The sequence below is a fragment of the Dermacentor andersoni genome, chromosome 7 (genome assembly GCF_023375885.2).
Source record: "Dermacentor andersoni chromosome 7, qqDerAnde1_hic_scaffold, whole genome shotgun sequence".
Lineage (NCBI taxonomy): Eukaryota > Metazoa > Arthropoda > Arachnida > Ixodida > Ixodidae > Dermacentor > Dermacentor andersoni.
In genome coordinates this window covers 136,466,784-136,493,665 of record NC_092820.1, presented here as the reverse complement: position 1 = coordinate 136,493,665, position 26,882 = coordinate 136,466,784, and the positions used below count along the sequence as shown (strand labels likewise).

The 26,882-nt window shown below is 45.4% G+C and overlaps 1 protein-coding gene across 1 annotated transcript; it reads right to left on the bottom strand.

The window, feature by feature from the left end:
* LOC126534599 (uncharacterized) lies at positions 1-26,638 on the bottom strand. Its single transcript, XM_072289344.1, has 6 exons — positions 26,044-26,638; positions 17,657-17,786; positions 16,340-16,485; positions 13,585-13,717; positions 2,967-3,238; positions 1-261 (listed from the first exon to the last, which is right to left on the bottom strand). The coding sequence occupies exons 1-5, from the start codon at positions 26,096-26,098 to the stop codon at positions 2,980-2,982; spliced, it is 723 nt and encodes a 240-aa protein (XP_072145445.1). The 5' UTR covers positions 26,099-26,638; the 3' UTR covers positions 1-261; positions 2,967-2,979.
* Between the last annotated feature and the right edge of the window lie 244 nt (positions 26,639-26,882).

The following is a 26,882-nucleotide window of genomic DNA, read 5'->3' as shown; positions in this document are numbered from 1 at the left end:
GAATAACAGAATGTTTCCTTTAATGAACGAGTGAGATCACCTTTCCTAAAGAAGGCTGGATCTCTCGCGTAACTCTGAGGTGCGAAATCAACGTGTATGAACGTTTGGTTTAAAGGGTGTGTTGCAACGTTTAAACACAGCCGCAGGCCCTTGCGTTGCAATTCCCAGTCATTCGGAGGAAAGCGGGCACAAGTTGTCGCCTAACTCGTCATCTTGCCTCGTTCTCGCCGCCCACCCACCATCAGGCGGGGATAAAGCATGCTATGCTGTGCATGCATGCATAGCATGCATGCTGTGCTACCGGGGCTTAGCGGAGAGACGAGAACTAGGAGTCGGATTCCTGATTAATAAGAATATAGCTGGTAACATACAGGAATTCTATAGCATTAACGAGAGGGTGGCATGTCTTGTTGTGAAACTTAATAAGAGGTACAAAATGAAGGTTGTACAGGTCTACGCCCCTACATCCAGTCATGATGACCAGGAAGTCGAAAGCTTCTACGAAGACGTGGAATCGGCGATGGGTAGAGTGAAAACAAAATACACCATACTGATGGGCGATTTCAATGCCAAGGTAGGCAAGAAGCATGCTGGAGACAAGGCAGTGGGGGAATATGGCATAGGCACTAGGAATAGCAGGGGGGAGGTATTAGTAGAGTTTGCAGAACAGAATAATATGAGGATAATGAATACCTTCTTCCGCAAGCGGCATAACCGAAAGTGGACATGGAGGAGCCCGAACGGCGAGACTAGAAATGAAATAGATTTCATACTCTGCGCTAACCCTGGCATCATACAAGATGTGGACGTGCTCGGTAAGGTGCGCTGCAGTGACCACAGGATGGTAAGAACTCGAATTAGCCTAGACCTGAGGAGGGAACGGAGGAAACTGGTACATAAGAAGCCGATCAATGAGTTAGCGCTAAGAGGGAAAATAGAGGAATTCCAGATCAAGCTACAGAACAGGTATTCGGCTTTAAGCGACGAAGAGGATCTTAGTGTTGAAGCAATGAACGACAATCTTGTGGGCATCATTAAGGAGTGTGCAATAGAAGTCGGTGGTAACTCCGTTAGACAGGATACCAGTAAGCTATCGCAGGAGACGAAAGATCTGATCAAGAAACGCCAATGTATGAAAGCCTCTAACCCTACAGCTAGAATAGAACTGGCAGAACTTTCGAAGTTAATCAACAAGCGTAAGACAGCTGACATAAGGAAGTATAACATGGATAGAATTGAACAAGCTCTCAGGAACGGAGGAAGCCTAAAAGCAGTGAAGAAGAAACTAGGAATTGGCAAGAATCAGATGTATGCGCTAAGAGACAAAGCCGGCAATATCATTACTAATATGGATGAGATAGTTCAAGTGGCTGAGGAGTTCTATAGAGATTTATACAGTACGAGTGGCACCCACGATGATAATGGAAGAGAGAATAATCTAGAGGAATTCGATATCCCAGAAGTAACGCCGGAAGAAGTAAAGAAAGCCTTGGGAGCTATGCAAAGGGGGAAGGCAGCTGGGGAGGATCAGGTAACAGCAGATTTGCTGAAGGATGGTGGGCAGATTGTTCTAGAAAAACTGGCCAGCCTCTATACGCAATGCCTCAAGACCTCGAGCGTACCGGAATCTTGGAAGAACGCTAACATAATCCTAATCCATAAGAAAGGCGACGCCAAAGACTTGAAAAATTATAGACCGATCAGCTTACTGTCCGTTGCCTACAAAGTATTTACTAAGGTAATTGCAAATAGAATCCGGAACACCTTAGACTTCCGTCAACCAAAGGACCAGGCAGGATTCCGTAAAGGCTACTCAACAATAGATCATATTCACACTATCAATCAGGTAATAGAGAAATGTGCGGAATATAACCAACCATTATATATAGCTTTCATTGATTACGAGAAAGCGTTTGATTCAGTCGAAACCTCAGCAGTCATGGAGGCATTGCGAAATCAGGGTGTAGACGAGCCGTATGTAAAAATACTGAAAGATATCTACAGCGGCTCCACAGCCACTGTACTCCTCCATAAAGAAAGCAACAAAATCCCAATAAAGAAAGGCGTCAGGCAGGGAGATACGATCTCTCCAATGCTATTCACAGCGTGTTTACAGGAGGTATTCAGAGACCTGGATTGGGAAGAATTGGGGATAAGAGTAAATGGAGAATACCTTAGTAACTTGCGCTTCGCTGATGATATTGCCTTGCTTAGTAACTCAGGGGACCAACTGCAATGCATGCTCACTGATCTGGAGAGGCAGAGCAGAAGGGTGGGACTAAAAATGAATCTGCAGAAAACTAAAGTAATGTTTAACAGTCTCGGAAGGGAACAGCAGTTTACGATAGGTAGCGAAACACTGGAAGTGGTAAGGGAATACATCTACTTAGGACAGGTAGTGACTGCTGATCCAGATAATGAGAGTGAAATAATCAGAAGAATAAGAATGGGCTGGGGTGCGTTTGGCAGGCATTCGCAGATCATGAACAGCAGGTTGCCATTATCCCTCAAGAGAAAAGTGTATAACAGCTGTGTCTTACCAGTACTCACGTACGGGGCAGAAACCTGGAGGCTTACGAAAAGGGTTCTACTTAAATTGAGGACGACGCAACGAGCTATGGAAAGAAAAATGATAGGTGTAACGTTAAGGGATAAGAAAAGAGCAGATTGGGTGAGGGAACAAACGCGCGTTAATGACATCTTAGTTGAAATCAAGAAAAAGAAATGGGCATGGGCAGGACATGTAATGAGGAGGGAAGATAACCGATGGTCATTAAGGGTTACGGACTGGATTCCGAGGGAAGGGAAGCGTAGCAGGGGGCGACAGAAAGTTAGGTGGGCAGATGAGATTAGGAAGTTTGGAGGGTCAACATGGCCACAATTAGTACATGACCGGGGTAGTTGGAGAAGTATGGGAGAGGCCTTTGCCCTGCAGTGGGCGTAATCAGGCTGATGATGAAAGCATGTTGTGTAACGGGGCTAGCTTTTACTTCCAACCCTGCCAGCTGCTTCCAAGAGGAGCTCAATCAGGTTGCCGATCCGCCGATCTTTGTTGCCAAGCTCCGGCAACTTCGGCAAGGCCCTGCAGCCTGCCGAACCCTTCGTGTAGCTACCGCAGACCAGGTCGAGGGTCTCACCGAACATCTGCTCGATGACTCCGAGCATGAAATCCTTGGAGCCGACGCTCTCGCATGACGCCAGAGCGTTGGATACGCAGTCGATTGTTTCATGATGCGAGCTGCGATGCAAGAGAGCATTGTGACACAACATATCAATGAATGCCCGATCAAAAGAGCAAGCGATAAACGTTCGAGCTCGTGATCAACTTTTCCATACGGTACGAATGGAAATTGAGGTGCGCTCACAGGCGTTTCATGTAATCGGTGCAAATATGGTTCGGTGGACTCAGCTGGCCTCTGCTCTTGAGCCCCACAGTTAAAGCCAAACACACAGAAGATATGCCTACCTCATTTTGGAAAATTAGCAAGGTCACTATTCCAGAGCCTAGACTTGAGGTATATGGTGAGGGGATAGTAATTTCTGTTTAGCAGCGTCTGAAAAGAACTAGCATAAATAAATTAGCACCAAATGGGAACACTGAAGCGAGCAAGAAAACAGTCGTGGAAATTAGTAATTTGAAGCGAGGTATCTTAGTATGTGATTATCATTGAGGATGTACTAGGCGTTCCTTGTGTGAACACATTAATTGCACTCTCTGTGTAGTAGATTGACGAACTTCTTGAATTTCTCCGTTCGTTCATTATATTGGTGGCACTTTATTTGACTGCGATTTATTACTTGCAGAGTGCGGCCTGCCCTTCGTAATGGCTGCAAGCAAGAATAGATAAAAAATATAATGACACAAGACACAACGTTTTACACGAACAGAAATGAATTTCTTTTGCAGAAGATAGCCTAACGTAGAGTAATCATCTGTAGAAAGTAACGCAACAGAAAGTAAATTGACAAACTTTAAACTTCAATTTTACGAACGAAAAGAACTACCGAATGACCATGTCGAGAAATGGGACAGTAGAGGAAAAATAGGCACAAGATGGCGCTCCCCGTTTGTTCTACATGATATGCGGTAGAATTGCTAGTCACAATTGAACCGTTAAAACTGTATATTAGCTGATAAAATTAGACATCCGTTTTCACCAAGATAAGCTTCTGCTTATCTTAGTGATCTTATCTTACCTGACAAGGAATGTCTATAAATGCATTTTCGCCGAAATTAGAGATCATTTAGGACCACTGCAATGGCTAATGAGGGAATCAAAGCAATGGCGGTACCAAAGCAATGCCGGGGATACTACGACAGCACTTATTTGTTTCTATCCTGAATTGCCATTATACGGCTGGATGAAAGACTTATTTCTTTTTTTTTTTGCATGTAGTCATTCTCGGTCAGATATATTCAAATAAGACTAGCAAGAGATTGAACACTTATATGCGAGAATATTTTTTTCCCAATTAAGTTTAAGATCTTTTGACTCCAGACGTTCTCACATAAGGGTTTCTTTCTGCCCTACTTCATATGGGCTTTTCTTCAGATTCAAAAAAAAAAATATTAGCAGAAAGCACAATTTAAACAAGGTTTTTATAGCTAGAACTCGTGCAGAGCATGAAGCGATGCGAGGATGTGTGGAAGCTCGTCAGGAAAAACTCTGCGATATTAGACGCATGAGAGAACCTGACTGAAGCGCGCAATGTTCACAAGATCTGCTTATAAAATTCTGAGCATGTATTCATAGAAAGCTCTTACGCAAGAACTGTTTCTAAGGGAAAATCCGAACCAATCTTTATCTGTATATTATTAGAAAAACCTTCAGCAAATGGCAAAATGCACTTACGAACAGAATGCTTTGTGAATTCGGGCTCTGAGCTTTCTAAATATAGGATTTTCCACTTGAGGAAATTTATTGGGTGAATTTTAGAAGGCAGTTATATTATGTGGTACCAAATAAAACGGCCACGTTGGGAAGGGTTACAGCAGATCCACTCAAAAGTAGATCTGCTCTACTTTCCGTTTTACCATTGTCACCCGGTTGTCTTTTCATCCTCTGCTCAATCCTCGAAGTATAACCAATAAAATGAAGCTTCACCCATTTCAACCACTCCGTAATTCAACACATGTCAGACGTGCTAAACACCGGGCTATGGCATGAGATCCGTGCTCCGGGATTTTATGCAGGCTTTCTGTAGGCCATGCTGACTTTAAGAGCGGTTTCTTGTGTTCGTCTGTGTTAGAGGACACAACATGCACTGCTCTAGCGGCGAAAACGATATTGAATGTGTGAACTATTATTTTCTCAAGAGAATGCCTCTTTAGTGAGAAATCCCTCCTTTTCCGTATCGCGTACGTGTGTTTCTTTCCCCTTTCGTGGGCAATAATGATGTCTAAAGGAGTGGATTCCTGTTGCTATGTGCAGTTTAAAAATCTGGGTCGATCCTGATGCCGTACAGTCTAAAACTTACTAGCATATACCTACTCGTAGGTAGGTGCTGCACAAAAATTTCGCTCAGTCACGAATGTAGTACAGCCAAGAAGTTTTTGCATTCCAACGCTGCTTCTTCTCTCTTCACGAGAGCGGAGAAGCGATAGAGTGAGGTGCGCAGTAACAGTGGCCCATTTTCACCTCCGACTCGCTCAGGAAGACATTTCCTTTTCTTTTTCTTCCAGGGTTTCGCGCGCTAAATCCACAATCTGATTATGAGGTGCGATGTAGCGGGGGAATGCGGATTAATTTTGACCACCTGGGGTTCTTTAACTTGCCCACAATTCATGGGGCATGGGCGTTTCTTGCATTTCGCCCCCATAGAAATACGGCCCCCGCGGCCGCGATATGAGCCCACGACTTCGTGCTTTGCAGCGCTGCACCATAGCCGCTAAGCCACCGCGGCTGGTCTCAGGAAGGCATCGTGTTTCATCGACTTCAACTAGAGCCAAATAATATTCCACGTTTTCTTGTAATAAGTTATGAAAAATGGGAAGGGCTGGCTATCCCGATGTATTAAACGCTACCCAGGAAAGATAGAGAAAGAAACGTGGAAATAGGACGAGAGTAACAAGCAGCACTGCAGGTGCTATAGCACATAACTATCCATAACTATTCCTGGTCAATTAATAATCATGCTACTGCTGTCACCACGAGCGTGAGAACCAGTAGCACTGTCTATTTATTTGGCACGATGATCACAGCATATTGGAAGAGCTCAACACAGCTCTAAACTATTGTGATTGACAGTCAAACTTCCTCATAATATCAATGAATGGAAAGTACAACAAACAGCTTTCATTCAAACTTCCAAACCAAAACATAAACCTAATAAGCGGGATGCTCCACAAGGAGCTGACACTCAAGGCAGCTCATAAGATCGCCCTCAAAGAAGTGGTTCTGAGAACGAAGCGTCAGTATTTCGATTAAGCAAACAGGCACTCAACTAAGCAAGACAACCATGTCCGCTGCGACAGGCTGCTGCACGGCGCAGTAAGTGAGTTGAGAGCCGCATGAATAGCTGAAGTCTGCTGACTGTCAGTCACTTTTCATTTGCGTCAATCACTTTTACAGCATTTTAGGGTCATACACATTGGCGATAGACAGCTGGGTCGACCGATCGCGACTCGCGACCAAGAAGCGACACATGGCGACCGACGTTCACGCCGACAAGCATTACCTGCTCGTCACCATACCAGAATGCTTAGGATTGATAACGTTCAAATCTGCGCGTACCGTCGTCGCCACATAAATTAAGCTCCAGCGTATACAAATGTCCTTTTCCTGTGCCGCTGCATGGCTTGGTAGTTTTGCGATCCCCCCCTCCCCCCCCCCCCCCCCACCCCCAAAGGGACTCACATCAAACAGTTGTCTTTTGACCAAAGCGACCGTTTGCCCGTATTTGCGACCATCGCTTTGTCACCCGACCTCTGCGAGTCGCGTTGGTCTATGAGCACTTACATCGACTAAACAAAGTAGTGGCTGATCATTTGCGGTTCATCAGTGCACCATCTTGACTGATAACGTCAGAGAAGCTTACAGAGCAGAACCAAAACATTGACTGATAAATCATTCATAAAAAAAAACAGATTAGAAAAGAAATGGCAGACCCGTGTACAAAGATATGGGTAGAACATTAGCTATTATAACGTCATTTTAAAGTAAGGGCACTGAAAAGAAACAAAAAGAGAGGGACAAATAAACATATCCTGAGATTCTGCGTGAAATGACTGAAAATACGCAAAGAAATTTTAGAAGGCGAACGGGCACCGTTGACCCAAAGTCATCACGTAAACGGAAACCCACGTTGAAGGACCTCTATTCCTGTGAATCTTTTTCTAAAGCACAACAGGAATAAACTTCGGTGTGTATGCTTTTTTTAATATATACAACAGCCAAGAACTTTGGAGTGAGCGATGACTCAGTAATGACGCTTCGCTGCACCAGTAAATATTGAACTAAAATATCGCCTTCTGCTGACTCGACGAAGAATCAAGAGAGGAGTTGAGTGCACTGCACGTTGCGTGGCTTTGAGGTAAAAATAACGTTATGCATGCCTCATTTCATAACGAGGTATCCACGATATTAAACTGCACCTATACCATACCAAAGAGCTTATTTTAATGTCTGTCATGGGAATATTTCTAAGACGCGTACAAAACCTTTGTAGGGCTCAAAAGAAGGGAGCTTTCTGGATCTCTATTTCGTCAAATTTCAGTGTGTCATCAGTTTCGCCACTGCTGAATTTTTTGGATGGTGAGTTGTTGCAGTTCTAAACCAATCTTTGGTGTCGTTCTAGACGGATATTTCGTTTGCCCCGTGAGCTATTCAAATACATTTGCCGCTTAACACGCGGTACAGTAACATCTTGAAAACCATTCGTGAAAACAGTTTATGCACCAGTTCAGTTAGCCGAAGGAACATTCACCTGTGTGATACTTAATATTTACAGATACATTTCGTACATTGTCCCCGCAGCGGCATCTACGTGAGCAGGTGTTTTATGTGTTGCGACACCACGTACCCGAGTACACGAGGGTAGGATCCTCCCTTGTGTAGCCGTGCGCGGCTTAGCGATGCCTGTGGAAAGGAGGATCCTGGCGTTTGAGCCAATGCTGGTTGTTTGCACCTTTAAGGCCTTCCGGCGGAGGCAACACACCTCTTCGGCCTCTGCGTCAAATATACGGCAGCTCAAAACTCACCATCTGGAGGAAGCCGGCAGTCACCTTTTCCTGTTCTCCACTTCAATCTTCGTCTTTATCTCTAGCCTTTTCATCTTTCCTGTCTTCTTTTCACTTACTCCTTAATTTCCTAGCGGCAACACATTAGGTTATAGTGGGCGGTGCATAGCTGGCGTGTGCATGTTTGTCGGAACCTGTACGTCCCCTTGTTGGGCTCGGTGGTGGGTGGCTACCACCGCTGCTAAATTTTGAAACCATGTTATGGCAGAAGCGTTGCCCCGACTACCAGATGAGCTTCTGAAAAGAGATCGCACCGGTGCACCTTTTCAATTTACCCTCCGAACCGACCTATACAACTTCCCACGTTACCACGTCTTGCATATCCATCCGAAAACTCTAAAGCTTGCCCGCGCTGTGGAAACTGCAAAGGGGATCATTGAGCATATTCACGATGATGTCCCTGTTGGAAGAAGAAGGACGTGATTTCTCTCACTGTAAAAGAGAATTCCTTTTTCGAAACGAGGAAGACGCTTTCTCTCTCAGCTAATATAAGCTATGCCAAAGTGGCGTGGCAGGGGCAGCACTACATTGGTCCCAGGAGTCTACAAGGGTCACAGTCAGTGGTCCCGTAGCAACTCCATCCGCCCCCTCGGTGGCAGCAGCTAGTGCTGCTCGACCATCATCCAAAACGGCCCTGCAGACAGCTGTTCTGCAGGTCCCAAGACTAAGCCGAACGCCAAAGCCCGACACGCCTGTCTCGGCGCCTGGCTCTCGATCATCCAGCGCCTCAGAGAAGGCGATGGTGGTCGATACCAAAACCCCAGCGTCAATGACGCCAAAGGAACAGCGTTCTTCTGAGCACTCTAAGAAGCACAAGTTCCTTGTAACTGCGCCGAAAGAGGGGCAGGTAACCTGAATGGTTACCACCCATGAAACGCGTATTGTTCCCTATCGCATGTCACCTCTAATCTTTAAGTTCACTCAAATCAGTACATTTTCTTTATTTTACAATAATGGCTCTCATTGTACAAGTGGAATTGCAGATGTCTCATACACAGTATAGGTCACATCAGATATCTTACAATTTTTTAGCCAGTTGTAGTGTGTCTTCAAGAAACGAATTTTAGTCCAAAATATAGCCAGATTCTCATAGGTTTCACCGCTGTCCGAAGGGACCGCGAATACTCCAGCCGTTTGTTAGGAGGAGTCGCTATACTCGTGCAGAGTGACACTCCTGCCTTAAATGTTCAATTGAATACATATTTCGAGGCTGTAGCCGTCACTATTCTGTGTCACAAAACCATATTGTGACTGTACACTGTAAGACGTAGGATTCGACGGTGAGCTGCGTAACACTAGGAACGCCTTCGCAGACTGCATGACAGTGCCCACAGAAACAGTTCGTATGTATCGTGTGTACGTGTGTTTGTGTATGTTGTTCGTTTTTCATTTATAACCTTTTCTCTCTCGCCTATCGCATCCCTTTGCCCCTCTCCTAGTACAGGGTAGCCAACTGGCGATAATCTCTGGTTAACCTCCCTGCCTTTTCTTTGCCTTTCTCTCTCTCTCTCTCACAACACCGTCACGATTTCTTCACTGTATATTCGACCCCCCACTCATTTTACTATTAGAAAACTTAACAGATCAGTTACCGGATCCATTTTTTTAGTAAGAGATTTTAATACTCAGTGTACTCTTTCGGGCAGTGTCAAAAGTGACCAAGGAGGGCAACTAGTTTAAGAATTTATTCTGTCCAACGACAGCTGCCTTTTAAACTCGGGTGCACCGATCTACTTTTCACCGACTTCCCGTACTTTTAGTTGTTTAAATTTAGCTTTTTGCTCATTATGTCTTGTTAAATGGGAAGCCCTCGACACGTCATATGGTAGTGATCACTTACCCGCAGTCATCAAACTCCTAATATCACCACCAACCTTAGTAACTAGGCCACGCCGGTGGAAATTGCAGCTCGCTGACTGGCCGCTTTTTATGGAGAATGCGAAACTGGAAGTTGCCTTTTCACAAGAACTAAACGTTAGTGAATTTAAAAAAAATAACTGAAGTCATAATCTCAGCGGTAGGAAAGGCACTACCCCAGTCATCCTGTATTGTGCGCAAAACGCTAAATCCCTGGTGAACAAACGAGTGTAATGAAACTAAAAAAGAATACATTAAGGCCTGGGGAATCCTGCGGAAGTACCCCACCTATGACAACCTCTTAAATGTCAAACAGGCCAAAGCCAAAGCACGATTTATTAGAAAAAATACGGAGAAATGATCATGGCAAAAATACATATATTCAGTCAATAGTACAGTCATATGGAAATGAATGTTGGATCAGATGGGGAAATTTAAAGGAGTGTACTCATCATACACAATACCACTACTCACATGTTCAGGCACACGAACAACACTACATGACCAGGCCAACTTATTAGGCGAAGACTTTTACAACGTCTCCTGCTCAGCAAACTACTCTACATTCTTAAGATATAAAGAGTCGGCGGAGATATAAACTGTATAATAACCTCCTCACAATACAGGAATTCAACAGAATTCTTTTTGCCGGTAAAAAAACAGGTTTTGACCGCGTCCACTGCACAATTCTGGCACACCTATCTCAAGCGTCGGTAGAGGCACTTGCTAAATTTTTCAACAACATATTGGAGCCTGGGGTAATGCGTAAAGATTGGAAAATGCGGTAGTAGTGTCTTTTCTAAAATATGGCAAGCCCTCAACATCCCGCAGCAGCTACATACCCATTGCACTGACTAGTTCTCTAGCAGAATACTATGAGAGCATCATAAACATGACTCACGTTCATCCTTGAACCAAGAAGCTTAATAAACATGCACCCGTGCGGATACAAAATGGGCTGCTCCACCACTGACCATCTCTTACGACTAGAACATGAAACACTTGACACCTTACTACACAAACAGCACTGTCTCACGGCTTTCTTCGATTTAGAAAAGGCGTATGACACCACGTGGCGATATAGAATTTAGAGAGACCTGGCTGACCCGGGAATTCGTGGCAGAATGCGAAGCTGTCTGTCTGATTTCATGTCAACTAGAATACTTCAAATACGTCTCGGCACAATACTTTCATGCACGTTTACACAAGAAAATGGCGTTCCACAAGGTCGCATTCGGAGCAGGTCACTCTTTACAGTCAAAACGAACTCTATTAACAAAATAATACCATCCTTTGTTATGCACTCGATATACATCGATGATTAGCAAGTGGCTTGCCGCGCGTCAAACTTACCCACCTGTGAAAGACAACTACAAATAACGATAAATAATCTCGCACAACTGGCTGACAAAAATGGTTTCCGTTTTTCAACATACAAAGCTGTTACAGTTCTGTTCTCGCAGAAGCGAGGGTTACACTGCGATCCAGTTCTGACGTTGGATAGTACAACCCTGCTTGTCAACGAAGACTATAAATTTTTAAGCCTAACTTTTGACAAGAACTGAACTTCCTGACCCACATTAATAAAACAAAAAATCAAGGCAAATAGAGCATCAAATATTCTCAAAGTACTATCGCGCAAGCACTGGGGATCTGCCCGAACATGCCTTCTACGTATATATCGGTCCATTGTGCATAGCATTCTGGATTGCGATAGTGAAGTTTATGGTGCAGCTCGGCAATTTTAAACTTATACGACTTGGTCGGACTCATAATTTCGCCCTACGACTTCCGAGCGATGCCTACAGAACATCGCCTGCTCAAAGTTTATACATTGACTGCAATGAGCCTTCATTGCAACATCATAGAGCACTACGTACACTTTCCTTCCTACGCATTGATAATTACGTCATCACCACAGCTTATATGCTACAACATCGCAACACAATGCAAATCGCGGGTGCACTACACAAATAAACCTAGCGAGGTTCGGCCACCTATCTTACGACACGAGGAATACTGTAAGACATGATATTCTTCACGAGGTCCTGCAGGTTGCTGAAAGGCCACCTAGGTTACCTCCATGATGTAATTTTACACGGCTATGGGACTGGACAATAACACATATAAAGAAAAATGACACTCCACAAGAACACATAATACAAGAGTTTCAAGCTACTAAAAAAATGTAAAAATTACACGGAATTTTACACTGACGGCTCTAAAGCGAAAGAATACGTGGGTGTCAGAGTCATAATGAAAAAAATTGGAAAATGGCATTCGGATAAATAATTTTTCTTCAGTCGTTACCTGCGAAGTTTATGCGGTATGAACGGCAGTGAAAACAAAAACATCACCCGCAAACACAAGAATGCTATCATTTCTACTGACTCGTTAAGTGCACTCAGAGCTCTAAACTTAAACTCCGAGTTTGAAGCTCTGCTTGGTGATATTTTAAACATGATCTTTAATAACAAATACGGATCAGCCATACGATTATGCTGGGTCCCATGCTATGTTGGGATACCAGGGAATGAAGCAATAGATGCGCGTTCATGGCCGTGCACAAAAGCATAACTCACATAACACTTCCATACAAAGATAGTATCGGAGGGCTTCGTAAGGCCCTAGCATCAAAATGGCAACTAGAATGGAACTCGTGCATAAATAACAAGTTACACGTGACGAAACTCCTGCTTGGCGACTGGAAATCGTGCAGTCACCAAGAACGGTTCTATGAAGTGATCTTATGTCGACTTCGAATGGGACACACGCAACTAGCAGACAAGTTTATACTGCGAAAAGAAAACCCACCAACTTGCGAGAAATGCCATGAATCGCTTACAGTAAACGCATCATTATGTCCCTTCCACATACTGTAACACAGAGGCGGAAACATTTAAACAATTTGTTTTACTTTACACACGCTTATACATATACTTACTTATTCATTTATCTTTACACCTTTCCTTTATATTGGAAGAGCCGTTAGTGCCATTCATTGATTGTTCGAGTTTTTAGATAAAACTGGTTATTTACATCGACTTTAAAGTAACCCAGCTGTTGCTGCCTTAACATTAGATTTTGTACTGCCTCAGCATGGCCTTAGTCGCTTTTGCGCCATTAAACTCGAATTAACTATTTTACACATTGTTGGGAAAAACAAGTTTTCCTTTTGGGTGTTTCTTCGCCTGTTCAGCCTATTCTGCGCTCAATTTTCGATTGCGGCCTTTCATCTAGAAACGTAAAAATGACGTACGTGAAACGTCCCAGTCTATCCTCCCTGGTGAAGTTTTTCCGACAGCTAAATGACAGTTAGTAATTTCGTCGCAGATTGAACGAACAATCAAGCACGTTTACGCGTAAGCTGAAAATAAACAAGTCAAAGCATTTTAGCGTCAACAGAGATTCTGTCGGTGCATCAACGGGAAATCTCAGGCCCAGCTGTTCAAATCGATTGCATCGAGTGGATTGAAAAATATACTAACCAGCACGCGTAATGAATAACTTCATTGCCTGGACCCTTGACGATGGCCCGTTCCAGACGACTTTGGAAGCCCTTGAAGCACTTGTGGATTTTTTCGCCATGACCGTTCATGCATTTGATGCCTCTTTGGTACTCTGGTGTGAGAATTCAACGAAACAAAGAAAATCAAATTAGTAACACACTTCCGTAGGCACTTGACCTTTGCTTATATATAGATACAAACATATGCGGCGTGTCTATTTTACTTGTTATAAATATTAGTACTAATATTATTTGTTTAGTAATACAAGTATACGTGCACTCTAGCCACATAAATTTCATGGCGCCAACATTATAAAGACAAACAGCACTCATTAATATATCAGTACTACCAGTGTGAGTTTCAGGTGTTCGATATATTTGGTGAAGCCTAAACTTGCGATCACCTTGTGTCAAATGTGACGCATGTAAATGTAGTTAAGCGTGTATTACCTCGGCAAGTGTTAATAACATGAACACAAGCTGTTGACGTACTAAAATATAATCAGTATATCCAAGCCCGCGCTGATCTTACAATTATTCAGCAGAGGAGCATGCCTGTTAGCTACAATTGTAGTAATGGGATCTCTCATCAGATGGTTACCTTGTAGAAAATATAGTAGTGGTCTACTAATCAGTGCTGCTCACACCTGCTACTGAAAAAAAAAACACGCAGGCTGCTTGCATGCTCTCAAGAGTATGCGAGAAAAAAAAGAAAGACATGGCAAAACAACACGGCCGCCAGATGCCAGGAAAATCTAACTTAATAGGTGCATACAACCCGCACAAACATCACTGAAGAGCAAAAAAAAAATAAATAAAGAAAGAAATCAGAAAAACCATAATGTTAGCCCTTACACAGCAGCGCAGCTGAATAAAAAAGTCCGTTTGCGATGCGTAGTTTTACCTGACTTGTTATTTATTGAATAATGTGAGCCTAGGCACATAGCCCACGAAAGTGCCAGTTAACCAGTCATCAAAAATAAACTTCAGTGACTAAGGAATGTCAAAATTAACAAAAGGAAAGATCACAAAGCCAGATATAAAAAAACGGTGAAAGACGAGACCGTAAAATACCTCGCGCGTAGCCTGCAGTACTATATGTATAGTGAGAGTTGAGATGGATCGGCCACCCGTTAACTTGCAGTCACAGCGCTCGTTCCCAGAACATTCGCTATTTCTACAGCCGCTACGTGATAAAAAAACAGAACATTACAACAGCAAAGGTTAAAATAGAATTATGCATGCTACTTGTCAGACATTACGCTACATTCCACAAACGTAAACAGGAAATATTAGTGGACATTCACTTGATCGTTTTATTCACTTGATCACTTGATCGAGTCAGATTATTAAAACATTCGTAAACAAGGGTTGAAAGCAGACTATATAATGTTGCAGTCTATTAGAAAGTAACAAAATACTGTCACGCTATGTGTTTTTTTCTCCTCGCATGGCTCGAGGCCAATAACCTTGTCCAGTCGGTGCACTTAGCTGCGTAGGAAACCTCACTGCCGCTCATATTGCAGGAAATTACACAGACGTATTCGTTGTGTTACTTGCGCTTAAAAAGCAGCCCTGCAAATTTCAACTACAGAGACAAAAACAGTACGTACGAAGTGGGAGGCACTTTGTTCCGAATTAATGTTGACCAGCTGGAGTTCTTTATTGCGCCCCCAATGCATGATACACGGATGTTGTCGCATTTCTCGCCGATCGAAATACGTCCGCCGAGGCTGAGATTTGATACCGCGACCTCGTGCTCAGCCGTTCAACGCCGCAGCCGCTAAGCCACCACGGCGAGTATTTTTGAACGACTTAACGCTAAGAAAACAGGTAAGAATTCGCATTACTGAAAAGAAAGCGTGCTGACGTGGATACAAGTTCAATTGAATGAACAAAACAATACTAACGCCGATTGTTATGTGAAAGGTCATGCAGTGTCGGATAAGAAAGAAAACACGAAACTTATCTGCGCATGCTCAAGGAAAGGCAGCGCCAGACAGTCAATCCCGGACACGTGCAGGCACTCGCAAAAGATAGCTGTTTAGGCATGACAATTCCTCCTTGCGCTGGGTAATATTGGTGGGCTGGCGCTCACGCACGTGTTACCGCTATTAATGACAAGCCGTGATTCAGACATAAAGCGCACTTCGCTCTTTTGTCTATACGCTATCATGTTTGCAAATTTAGTGCCCTCGTGCCCTCAATATCACTACAGTGCGACGACGTGTTAGACGCTGGTGGACCGGCCAACGAACGTTGATGTTCAAGTAATCGTTGATTCATTGTCCAGTGCGCCGTTTCTGTTAACTGATTTTCCGATTACATGGCGAATTTCCGCTAATGACCGACAAGGTAACGCCATTTGTGTCTGAATATAATGCGGTTCTTTGTTCCCGAAGTGATATTTATTGGAAATGCGCATGCAGTGTACTGCGCCACACTCAGGTGATTCGTGCACTATAATCGGGACGCATTGCGTCGGGCGTTTTCGAACCAGCAGGGGGTGCCGAAGACACTGTGCTGATGCGTTGTGGTGTACACTGAAATCGAGGGTCTTTGCGCCAGATTGTGACCGCATTTAGCCCCCCCCCCCCCTCCCCCAACCGGTCATCCAGCGCTACCCGATAGCGTGAAGCGATAGCGGGTTCCTCATGGCGTTTGAATCGCTGAGCACTGCATATGCCGAAGAAAAGAGCGAGAGGGAAAGCAGGGAAGCGGAGCGAGAGGCACACCTTTGTATGGGTCCGAGCCCACGTTGCAGATAGCCTCGACGTTCTCCTCCAGCGCCTCCACTGCTACGAGTGCCGCGGCACGGGAGAGGCCCTCCGTGCAGTCAGTGATGAACTTCAGCGTGCACGGGATTTGCAGCTTGTCCCTCCTACAAGGACAGCACACACAGCTATCAAGATCAGTTTCACTATCAACGAAGCGGGATGCGGCGTAAGGGAGGAAGATAACAGGGCTGCCGTCTCCCGTATCAGCTCTCCGACCTTACGAAATCTGTCCAATGCTATCCTTATCTTTAGGATTCTGGTTCACCTCTTCCTTCATCAGTGAAGAACAAGCCTTATGAGACCATACGCCCTGGAATATGCGTTTAACTGTCCTGTTTACTTTTCACTGGCGTGCGTAAGGCATGCTGAATGCCACAAAAGAACGTGACTAGACAGAGAGAAAAGGTGTCATGAACACAAAGAACCCCGAAGAAAGGGAGCTTCACAGGTAGGTTGAGACGAAATGATAATCAGGAGTCAACCAAATATTTGACAGTGACTTAAGTATCCTTGCGTGGTTTGAATGCGAAAGCATAATTATTTATCTAATTAATTAGTTACGTCCATGTTTTCTTTCCATGTCTGTTTGTTTCTTTCTTTCTTTCTTTCTTTCCATCTTTATTTTTCCTTGCGTTCTTTCTTTGTTTGTTCTTAATTTTCTTTGTTCTTTAGTTCGCTCTTTCTTTCCTTCGTTATTTCCTTCGTTTCTTCATTAACGTGTAATCATTGCATCTTTGCTTGCTTACGTGGGTAGGAGCCAGTCGGGAAGATGATAGTTTTGGCATTACTGCACTAGACGCCACTTTTTTTTAAGGGGGATGGGGATATGAGCCATTGCAACGAGCTACCTAAACCTTTCGCCTTAAAATACATCGTAACTGTTCTGAACAACAGGTCACATGCAGGCTGAGTACTCTCAAGACTTTTACAATATTAATGCCCCTTAGTTATGAACCACCCGCTGTCATGTAATTTCTATAAAAGAAGGTATTCTCTGCACACGTTTCACGTAGCCTTGGCAATGATTTCGTATTCTTAGGAAAGAGCTGTGTAACAATTAGCGTCGGGACGATGACTTCTTTGGTACACCATCGAGTACGACACTATTAAAAAGCCATTCGCCCACTGAACAGCTCGTAAATAGAGGCTCCGGCCAATACTAACAGGCGTCGCGTTAGAAAAGCTGGACAGCCAATTACCAACAGCTTTTGTGATCAGCATGCTTTGTCATTACGGCCCTGAGTTCCTTCCAGTAATTGGACAGGCTTCACTCACTTGCATCCTTCGTCGAACTCATCCCCGGACTCGTGTAGGCGCGGGCTTTTCGTATATGGAATGTAGTCTTCGCCACAAGCTCGCAAGGTTTCCACCTTACAGCCGCCATTTAGCTTAAGCTGGCACGTGCCTGTAAGGAAAAGAGGAACAAGTTCAGGCCGTGAGCCACCATTATAATTGCCATAATTGACAATTGTGCCCTGCCTATACCGCTGAACAGAGGCCATCAGAATTGGCCCCAGCGGCGCCAGCTTCTATGTCACCCTAGAATAGATCGCTTGCAGCGCCACTTCGTGGGCGCGCCTATCTTTGACACGTGACCGCGCAGCCATTGAGCGCCTTCTGGCTTCCCCTTTCCGATAACGGGCGACGCACTCACTAAATAAAGAAAAGACCGTGCTTTTGCTTTCTGGATGCATTATTATTCGCCACGGATGCAACGCTTTCCAACAAAACCGCAACGGGAACTGAAGCACTGGTGATTATCTACACATCGCCTTTCGTTAGCCAGATCGCGGTGTGCGAAAGCTCCAAGTCGGCTCATGTGCGTCTTCCGATGAGGCAACACCCAATTGCACTGTTCCCTCGGGCCACCTCACTGCTGTGCACTTCGTCGTGCCGGGGAATATGCGCAAGCAATCTGTCCATACTTTATATCCAGACAATGTTGGTGACTACGTACTGTACGAACCTATTAACTCCGTTGATGACCGTCGCCGTCTTCCCCAATCCCTTATGACTTTGGTGATAAACGTGGCAAATGAATATCAACAGTCATGATGTCATTTACCAATAGAGACAGCCCCCTCTCTTTCGATTGTTCTCTGGATGGCATCAAACTTAAGTCTCAGTATAAATACTTAGGTGTGATTCAAGCCGAACGTCTTTCTTAGTCTAAACACATCGAATATGTAGACGGCAAATCCCTTAAAAGGGTTAGGTTGCTTGCGCCGCACTTTAGCTAAGACCACCCGCCATAGTAAACTGGTATTATATAAAACGTTATAACGCCCTGTTCTAGAATGCGTATCTGTCGTTTGGTTCTCCTACAAACAATGTGAAATAACCCCTCTCAATAACGTTCAACGAAAATTCATCCGTTTTATGAGCCTAAATTACAGCCGCAGTTTCTCAGTAACACAGGCTCAACAATCTATGAACATTCAGCCATTAGTTTCACGTTATCGCAGTGAAGGTCTAAAACTTTTATATGCAATTAACAACTCCACCTCTGATCTTTCTGAATGTAACTATATCACATTTACTAACGCAAGCTCTACACATAGTTCCCATGCCTCGAACATAACACCTATTTTTGTTCGTACTAACACATACAAATACAGTTCTTTTTTTCACGCATAATAGAGAGAGAGAGAAGGGAGGAAGAAAAGCGAAGGAGGTTAATCGAGACTGAGTCCAGTTTTCTACCCTACACGTCGGGAGGGGGAGGGGGCGTGAAAGTGAGAGAGGGAGAAAACATGAGTCTATGACACTTTCACGTGCACTAAGTTAGGTGCAGGATGCCTATAGTCGGGCACTCAAGTCTGTTGCCTTCAGGCAGCGAAGACGTACTCGAACTGCTTTCGGGGTAATGAACTGCGAGGCCAGGCTGCCGAGATCTTTGCTTCTGTAAATGGCCTATCAGCCAGTCTATTCAACGCACACTGGAGAGCCTGACGTTGGTTGTCAAAGCGAGAACAGTGGTACAGAAGATAACTGATGGTCTCTTCACACTTGCACGTAGCGCACATTGGTGAGTCCGCCATTCCAATATGATAGCACTAAGATTTAGTGAATGCTACTCCTACTCACAGCCGACACGGCAGTGCTGCGTGATGTCGTGAAAGATTTGCTGGTAATTTCAATTTCAGTGATGTTTCGAGGTTGTATAAATGACAGTTAGAGATTTGTGGTGTATGTCAGTAACTTAACGTGATGGTACGAGCGAGACTGCGAAGCTCTCTGGCAGCGTCTACTCTCGACAAAGGTATAAAGAGTGTCGGTGCTCCAGCCTGGGCACGTTGGGCAGCGTCATCGGCGAGGTGATTACCAACGATGCCACAATGTCCCAGCTGTCACTGAAAGATTATATCATGTCCTCGTTCAGAAGCAAAATTGTAAATTTCGTTGGTTTGGGACACCAGCTGTTCATAATTGCCACGTCGTAAACCTCGCAAGCTCTGGAGGGCTGCTTTGGAATCACATAATATTGCCCATTTGCTAGGCGGTTCTTTTTCAATGTTTTCGAGAGCAGCGTGAAGAGCGACCTGTTCTGAACCTGTAGATGTCATTACGTGTGAAGTCTTAAACTTGATGCCGACCGATTGAGATGGTATAACAATTGCGGCTGTCGAATTTTCCGAGACGGAACCGTCCGTGTAAACATACACTCGGTTAGCGTACGAAAAATCCAAAAGATCTGAGATGTGAGATGTGAGAAAAATGTGAGATCTGTTTGAGAGCCGCGGTGGTCAGGCTAGCTTTCTTCACTATTTATGGAACAGCAAGGTACACAGGAGGCTTTTTCAAGTGCCACAGAGGGGATGGCATTCTTGTTGCGGGCGAGTGCCTCAATGACAAAGAGTGCTGGTTTGCCGCAACTGATCTGGAAAACGCTGCCTTCGGTCTTTTCTCAGGCAAGCGAGTGAGGTGGTGATCGGGGACTCTGGATATATGGCGAACATGCGCCCGGAGTGCGTCGATAGCTATATAGGTCACCATTGGGTGGTCTCTCACGGTGCCAATTGTTGCAACGGTTGAAGCACTTCGAGGTAGCCTCAGACATGTTCGAAGGGCTTGGCATTCAATGCTCTGTAGGACATGGATGTTAGCTCTTTTTACCATTAGACAGCATTGATGTGCTTTATCGCAAGTGTCCTAAGAAGTGCGTCGGGAATAGTTGAAGCATAGATGCCACGTATGTGCCCCATGTTTTACTGGTAAAAAACGTGAATATATGGACGATAGAGGTAAGCCTCTTCTTCAAGTATTAGGTGGGGTGGCTCCATGAAAGGCCCCTGTCGATAATACCGCCTAGGAACTGGTGAGATTTTTCGTATGAAATTGTTTGGTGGTCACTAAAAATGGGGTACCAAGTCATGGGTTTGTCGGTAAAAGCGACCAAGGCGCATTTCTCGTATGATATGCTGAGGCCTTGAGCGCCCAGGTGCGATGATGTCAAGTTCACTACTTTTTGGAGCCGTGCACACACCTGGATACGTGTAACTGGCGAGGCCTACATGCATATGACGTCATCATATATGGAAAGGTTGACTGTATGTGGTAGAGCGTGGCAAGTCCAAGGATTGCAAGGCTGAACGAAGTGGGGCTAAGAGCCCCAGCCTGCGGGACGCCACGGCAAGTGTAATGGTCAGCGGTTCGGCCGGCCGCACTGTGCACAACTAAGGATCTTTTGAATAGATAGCTCCGAATCCACCGAAACATTCGTACACTCATTCCACTATTTTTCACATCCTAAAGGGTGGCTTCATGCGTCACATTATCATAGGCGCCTTTCACATCGAGGAGAAGTGCAACCGATATGCGTTTGAGGTGTTTTCTGTTGTTGCACAGACGTCATAAGGTCGATGACGTTGTCAGTAGAGGAGTGGTCTCTTCAAAACCCAGCCATGACCGCGGGGTATACGTTGTGGCCCTCAATATGCAACTGTACGCGTGTGAGAATCATTGTTTCCATGACCTTCCCAACATAGCTGGACAGCTGAATGGGTCGATAGGACGCTAGGTCGAGTGGCGACTTTCCAGACTTCAGGAGTCGTATCAAGCAGTTGGACTTCCACCGCTCAGGAACAACGTCATTATTCCATGACTTGTTGTAACATTCCAGACGTCGACCTCGGCAATCTTCACCTAGGCGGCATAAAGCAGCGTACGTGACGCCATCCGGTCTTAGCAACGATAAGCGCCTGCATGTGGCCAGAGCAGCGTCCGATTCCTCAAGTGAGAAGGACACATTCAATTCTTGGAAGCGTGTCGAAATCTTTTTAAGTCGCTCATATTCCATGTTGAAATCCGTACGTGTATTTTTTTTTATGTAAAGGTGAACTTAGACGCTTCCAGCACACTCGTAATGAGGTCCTCAATGGTGCAGGCAAATCGTTCCTTGCATGCCTCTTCCACCTTGGTCTTATATGTTGACCACCTTATTGTCGGGATGTAGAAAAGGAGAAGTTTCCAAATCCCGTGATTCTTAAGTAGGTTGGATAATGGTCACTGCCATGAGTCTCGATGTCAGAGAACTATCGAACATTTTGACCAAGATGCTGTGACACGAAAGCCAAATCTAAGCCACCGCTATAAGTCGAGCCACGCAAGTACGTTGGACTGCCATCGGTCATAATGCTTAGTTCGTGGTCGGAAACAAATTCCACAACATTCCGGCCCCTGGAATCTATTCTGGAGCTTCCCCAAACCAAATGATGAGCAATAAAGTCACCAGTGATAATCCAAGGTCCAGAAGTGGCCGTTATAATGTCTCGCAGTTAGGTGGCCGTCGAACTGACTAGATGGGGAGATGTAGGCGCCAATAAGAGTGAATGCCACTTTATTCTTTGTAAGGCGGAGACACACGTATTGGTTTTCAGCATAAGGTTGCACCGAGTGGGCAATGTAAGTTAGTTCTGTGCGGATGTAAACAATTACTTTGCTAGATTCCGCGCACGTCGACGCCATAAGGGCTTCGTACCCAGAGAAGCCGTAGCGCTTTTGACACGTTTGGTTCACATATAATCACTATAGGAAATGGGTTCGTAAAAACCTGTTGGCGGAAGCATGAGATCTGTGATTTCACCTCTGAGGCATTCCATTGGAACATCGTCGCACTGCGCACTTCATCACGGAGTTAAGGCAGTGGAAGACCATTGTGCTTACGCAAGATTTGCAAGCACTGGGCTCAGGGCACTCAACACTCGCCCTGCGCTTCAAGCTGTTCGCGTATTCGAGTTGCCCACAAGCATGCGAATCGCATTATCAAAGACTTGGGCATTGTTATATTTAGGCGGTCATGCTCTGTCAGCTCATCTCGGTGAGGGGTGGAGCATTGTGATGCCACTGCTTGTTGTGGTTTATCCACAGGGCTTATCCTTGGCAGTAGTGGCCATGCTTCATCCACTGCAATCTTTTCAGCTGCTCCATGATGAGCGTCTGTGACGAGAGCGACGTCGCCTGACGTCAGCAGCCGCTTCTCCATTGTCGACCGGTTCCTCACCATTTTCTTCAAAACGGATAGTTCCCTTTTGCTCTCTATAGTTCCCTTTTAGCTCTCTCAAAAGTTCCCTTTTAGCTCTCCAAAACGGATAGTTCCCTTTTAGCTCTCTGATATTCCTACATTCCTACTGCAGGTGACTAGTCTCGGAAATTCCAGGTGTGTAAAAATTGTCTTTAAAGGTGACTGCCTTCTGTCACATGTGAAGGTAGGTCATTTTCAACATGTTGTCTGGCCCTCTGTTCCCAAGCCACTTCAGTGCAGAAAATGACGGAAATTCGGTCACGTGAGCACCGTCAGTTCAAAGTCTACGATATGTTCCCGCTGTGCAGCACAACACTCTCCAGACAACTGTCAGGCTAAATCTTGCCAGGGGCCCCACCAGGTATAATAGAGCTTTGCAATTCCCTACCCGGTAGCATTCGTTCCCAATTACTAAAAGATTTTATAGCTACCACTGGCAAGCAACTCGCTAACATATAAAGCGCTTTTACAGCGAAGCTGTATACCACTACCGCCCGATGAGTTTTCGTGTCGTAAGCGAAAAACGGAGGTGAAACAGGTGTTAAACACTCCCCGTACGCCGGCCGATCACCGCGGCGGAGGCGAAGCAGGCGTTAAGCGAAATGCCGAGCCGACCCGCGGCGGAGGAAAAGTAGGCGTTAAGCACATCCGGTATGTGGGTAGATAACCGCGGCGGAGATGAAGCAGGCATTAAGAGCTCCCCGTACGCGGGCCGATCCCGAAGATGGTGCAATGCCGGGTCGACCCGCGGAGGAGATGCAGTTCACCATTAAGGGGCCCACATACACAGCTTCGTTGGTCATCCTTCACAGAGTGGAAGGGCACTGATTTTCTTTAATCATTCATTTTTTTGTGTAGTTGTGTGTTTTTAATGTATAATGTGTAATAGCGCATAATGGGGGGGGGGGGGGGATCCCACTCCTGCTATAGCCCTATAGTGGGCTGCGGTATATGCAAATAAATAAGTAAATTTTTTTTCAGTACTGTTGAGAATCTTCTTCTATTGTTCTGATTACCTGTCACGACCATAAATTATTTTGAACACGAAAAGACTGAAAAGGGCCCAGAGATACATAAGCAACGAAAACAGTCGGAGTTATACCGGGTGTCCCAGTTAGCTAGGAACAAGACTAAAAAAAACCAAGAGATCTAGAGAAATCCTAGCGACTGATAGTAGCCGTAGTCGCGTGTACTCATAGCCAGTATTTTTTTCATCGCAAGGTGTTCATTAATTAACGGCTTTTAATTAGTGAGCTTGTTATTTATTGCTTGAATCGCAACCATTTCAATTATATGTTGTAAGGCACCTCAAATAACCTCCGAATCTAGCATTTGTTTCGTGCTCAGCTTTGCCTCATTGGTGCTTCCGAGAAAAAACAAAAGCGTGCGAAACATCCAAAAAGTACCAAATATATACACGTTCGCGCGCAGCTGCTCAAGCGCTCCTAAGCGAATAGCCACGGATAGACGGGTTTATTAGTTGCGGCAGCTTGAAACAGGGCTTCACGCTACGTCATGGCCGCGGCATCATGAGAACACGCCGCTTACGCATTCATAAGCGTAGCGGAGCCGTAGGGGTGGAATGGGGGATTTCGAAGCCGGGAACCCATGACGGCGCACTTGGGACTGTAATTTTGCGCACTCATCCTGTTATGTAGATAGGCGCGCCCGGAACGTATGTTCCTTTTGTTCCCTTTAACGAGAGAAACAAACCTTGTGCAGGCTATGTCCATCTAGTGCGTTTCGGCGGATCTGTACGGCCAGCATATGCTGTTGTCGATTACGTAAATCATTTTTGCTCGGCGTGTCAGTGCGTACACAATAATGGGAGATCTCAACGGTACCACGCCAGGTACCACGTTCTCCAAGACAGCGATGCCCTTCACGAATGATCAGAAGGCTACAATGGTCCTGGCTCTGGGAGCAGCGCACGGCGACAATTGAGGAAGGCGGCCAAGCTATTCCGGATGTGGCATTGTGGAGGACGCCTTAGCCCGTCAGCAATACTTATGACGTACGAAGTCCTTTGCGAGACGGGTATCGTCACAAGAAAGTGACACAGGACTGCGACGGCTGTTCAAGAAGCGGAAACGGATGTTTTTTTCATTCTTTGCTGGCCACCCTCACGGTAGTCTGTGCGACGCCAATGCGGAGACCAGAACCTCGAGGTCATCAGTGTGGAGGACTATAGAAGAAGGTCGTGCGCACCCATTCCATGTTCATCGACCGCTGGGCAGATATCTTCACATTCTAATAACACGTGCTCCATCGTTTCGCCAGCTTTACCGCATCAAGAACATGCTTCTTCCTTCTTCTTATCTCGCGTTATAAGTGTGTGTTCTAAGGCACGCTGATCTCGCTTCAAAAAGTAATCAGCTTCCCTTTGAGTTCCCATAAATTGTTTCCAACCCCGGCCCCTCTTCCCTGGCGCAACAAGAAGCTGTAGAAAGGGGGATGAAAACAAGCGCAAGAAATTGGTTAACACCGCTTGTATTCGGACATGATGTAGCAGAAGGTCTTACGATGGCTTTTAGTCGAAGTGGATGAACCAGTGTTCAATTAATAAAAGTCCAGAGAAAAGCTACTACGGGCTTCTACAAAGACATTACGAGAGTCGTCCTACTTGTAGCGGGGACCGCCGACGACGGCATAGTGACGATGTGATACAGTGATGAATACCAGAAGATGCACTACAGTTTGAAAGCATGACATCAGCACGTACTCTAGGACAGAAATGGTCCTCAAAATGCAATTTTTACGCTCGACAGTGAACAAAAATGGCATAACTATGAAAGAAAATAATAAAGCTGCGGTGGAGCAAGACAGCAGGATAGCCAGCAAATGTGATCGATTCGTGCGATCTATCTAACACTAGGGCCTTAACAGATTCCGTAATGAAATGCTTCCGATTAAATTAGCCACATTTTTGTTTTCAACGTGCATCTCAATGTAAGTAACACGACCGCTTTCGTTTACTTCAATTCAACTCGCCTCTATCGAAACGCACCCGTGGCGGTGGTGAATTGGACCCGCGACTTCGTGCCCGGCAGAGAAACGCCGCAGCCACTGAGCTGCCACAGCGGTTAGGCAGCGAAATTCAGTGAAGGAATTCGCCGCGCACTCGCAGAAGAAAGCTCACCAAGCATCGGTGCCGCCAGAAAAATGAGAAGGCTGGAACCGCGAGCTGAAGCCATGACGGGACAGCTGTGGCCTCGTGCAGTGGTCGGTGTCAAATGACCGGCCGCCGCATGACTCCGGAGAGTTATCGCATAATCCGCACGAGAAACACGCGCCAAAAAAAGAAAGAGTGGTGAGAAAGCAATAGCGAGTGAAGGTCAATGTCGTCTCAAGGCCTGTATTGGTGTCCACTTCGCTGCTACTATTAAGGGACGCGAGAGGCTTTCAGGCGGTTACAGTACTTCCGCTTAGGAGGCACGTCAAAAAAAAAAGGAGGGAGGGAGAGAAAAAAAGAAGATAGTAAAGGAAGGCGACGATCCGGTTTATACCGCTAGTCGAATGAAAAATGCGCATGCGTACTAGGAAGTAGTTTGTGACTAGTGGAGGCACGTGGACTGGCGACCGCTCGGCCAGTCTTCTGGTTACGGTATCGCCGAGTTGTGGCAGAAGATTTGAAGCAGGGACGCCGTTGCGTTACGTCACGCGTCTTAACGTCATGAGCATCTGTTTCTGCGCGTGATCGCCACCTTATAAGCATTACATCCGCTACTCGTTTCGCTATTACACAGGCAAGCGCTCTCATAAATGAGACTTGGCAAAGGGTTGGGGCCAATCAGTTGTAATACAAGAAGCCAAGTGCAAATGAACCTGTCACAGGTTTGGCTGCAATCAACTTCATTTCATAACTAATGCTTGGATTACGCCGTGAGGAGCAATCTTTTGTATCAGTTACCCGCGGGACCGGAATCAGTCCAGAGAGCTCTATATCATATTGAGGGTCTGCACCGCGCATCTGATGGT

Excerpts from the sequence above, each read along its gene's own strand:
- LOC126534599 (XM_072289344.1), bottom strand. The coding sequence starts at position 26,098 with ATGGCTTCAGCTCGCGGTTCCAGCCTTCTCATTTTTCTGGCGGCACCG. Across the intron at positions 17,787-26,043 it reads TCTGGCGGCACCGATGCTTG|GCACGTGCCAGCTTAAGCTA; the intron begins GTGAGCTTTCTT and ends TTTTCCTTACAG. Across the intron at positions 16,486-17,656 it reads GAGTTCGACGAAGGATGCAA|GAGGGACAAGCTGCAAATCC; the intron begins GTGAGTGAAGCC and ends CTGTCCTTGTAG.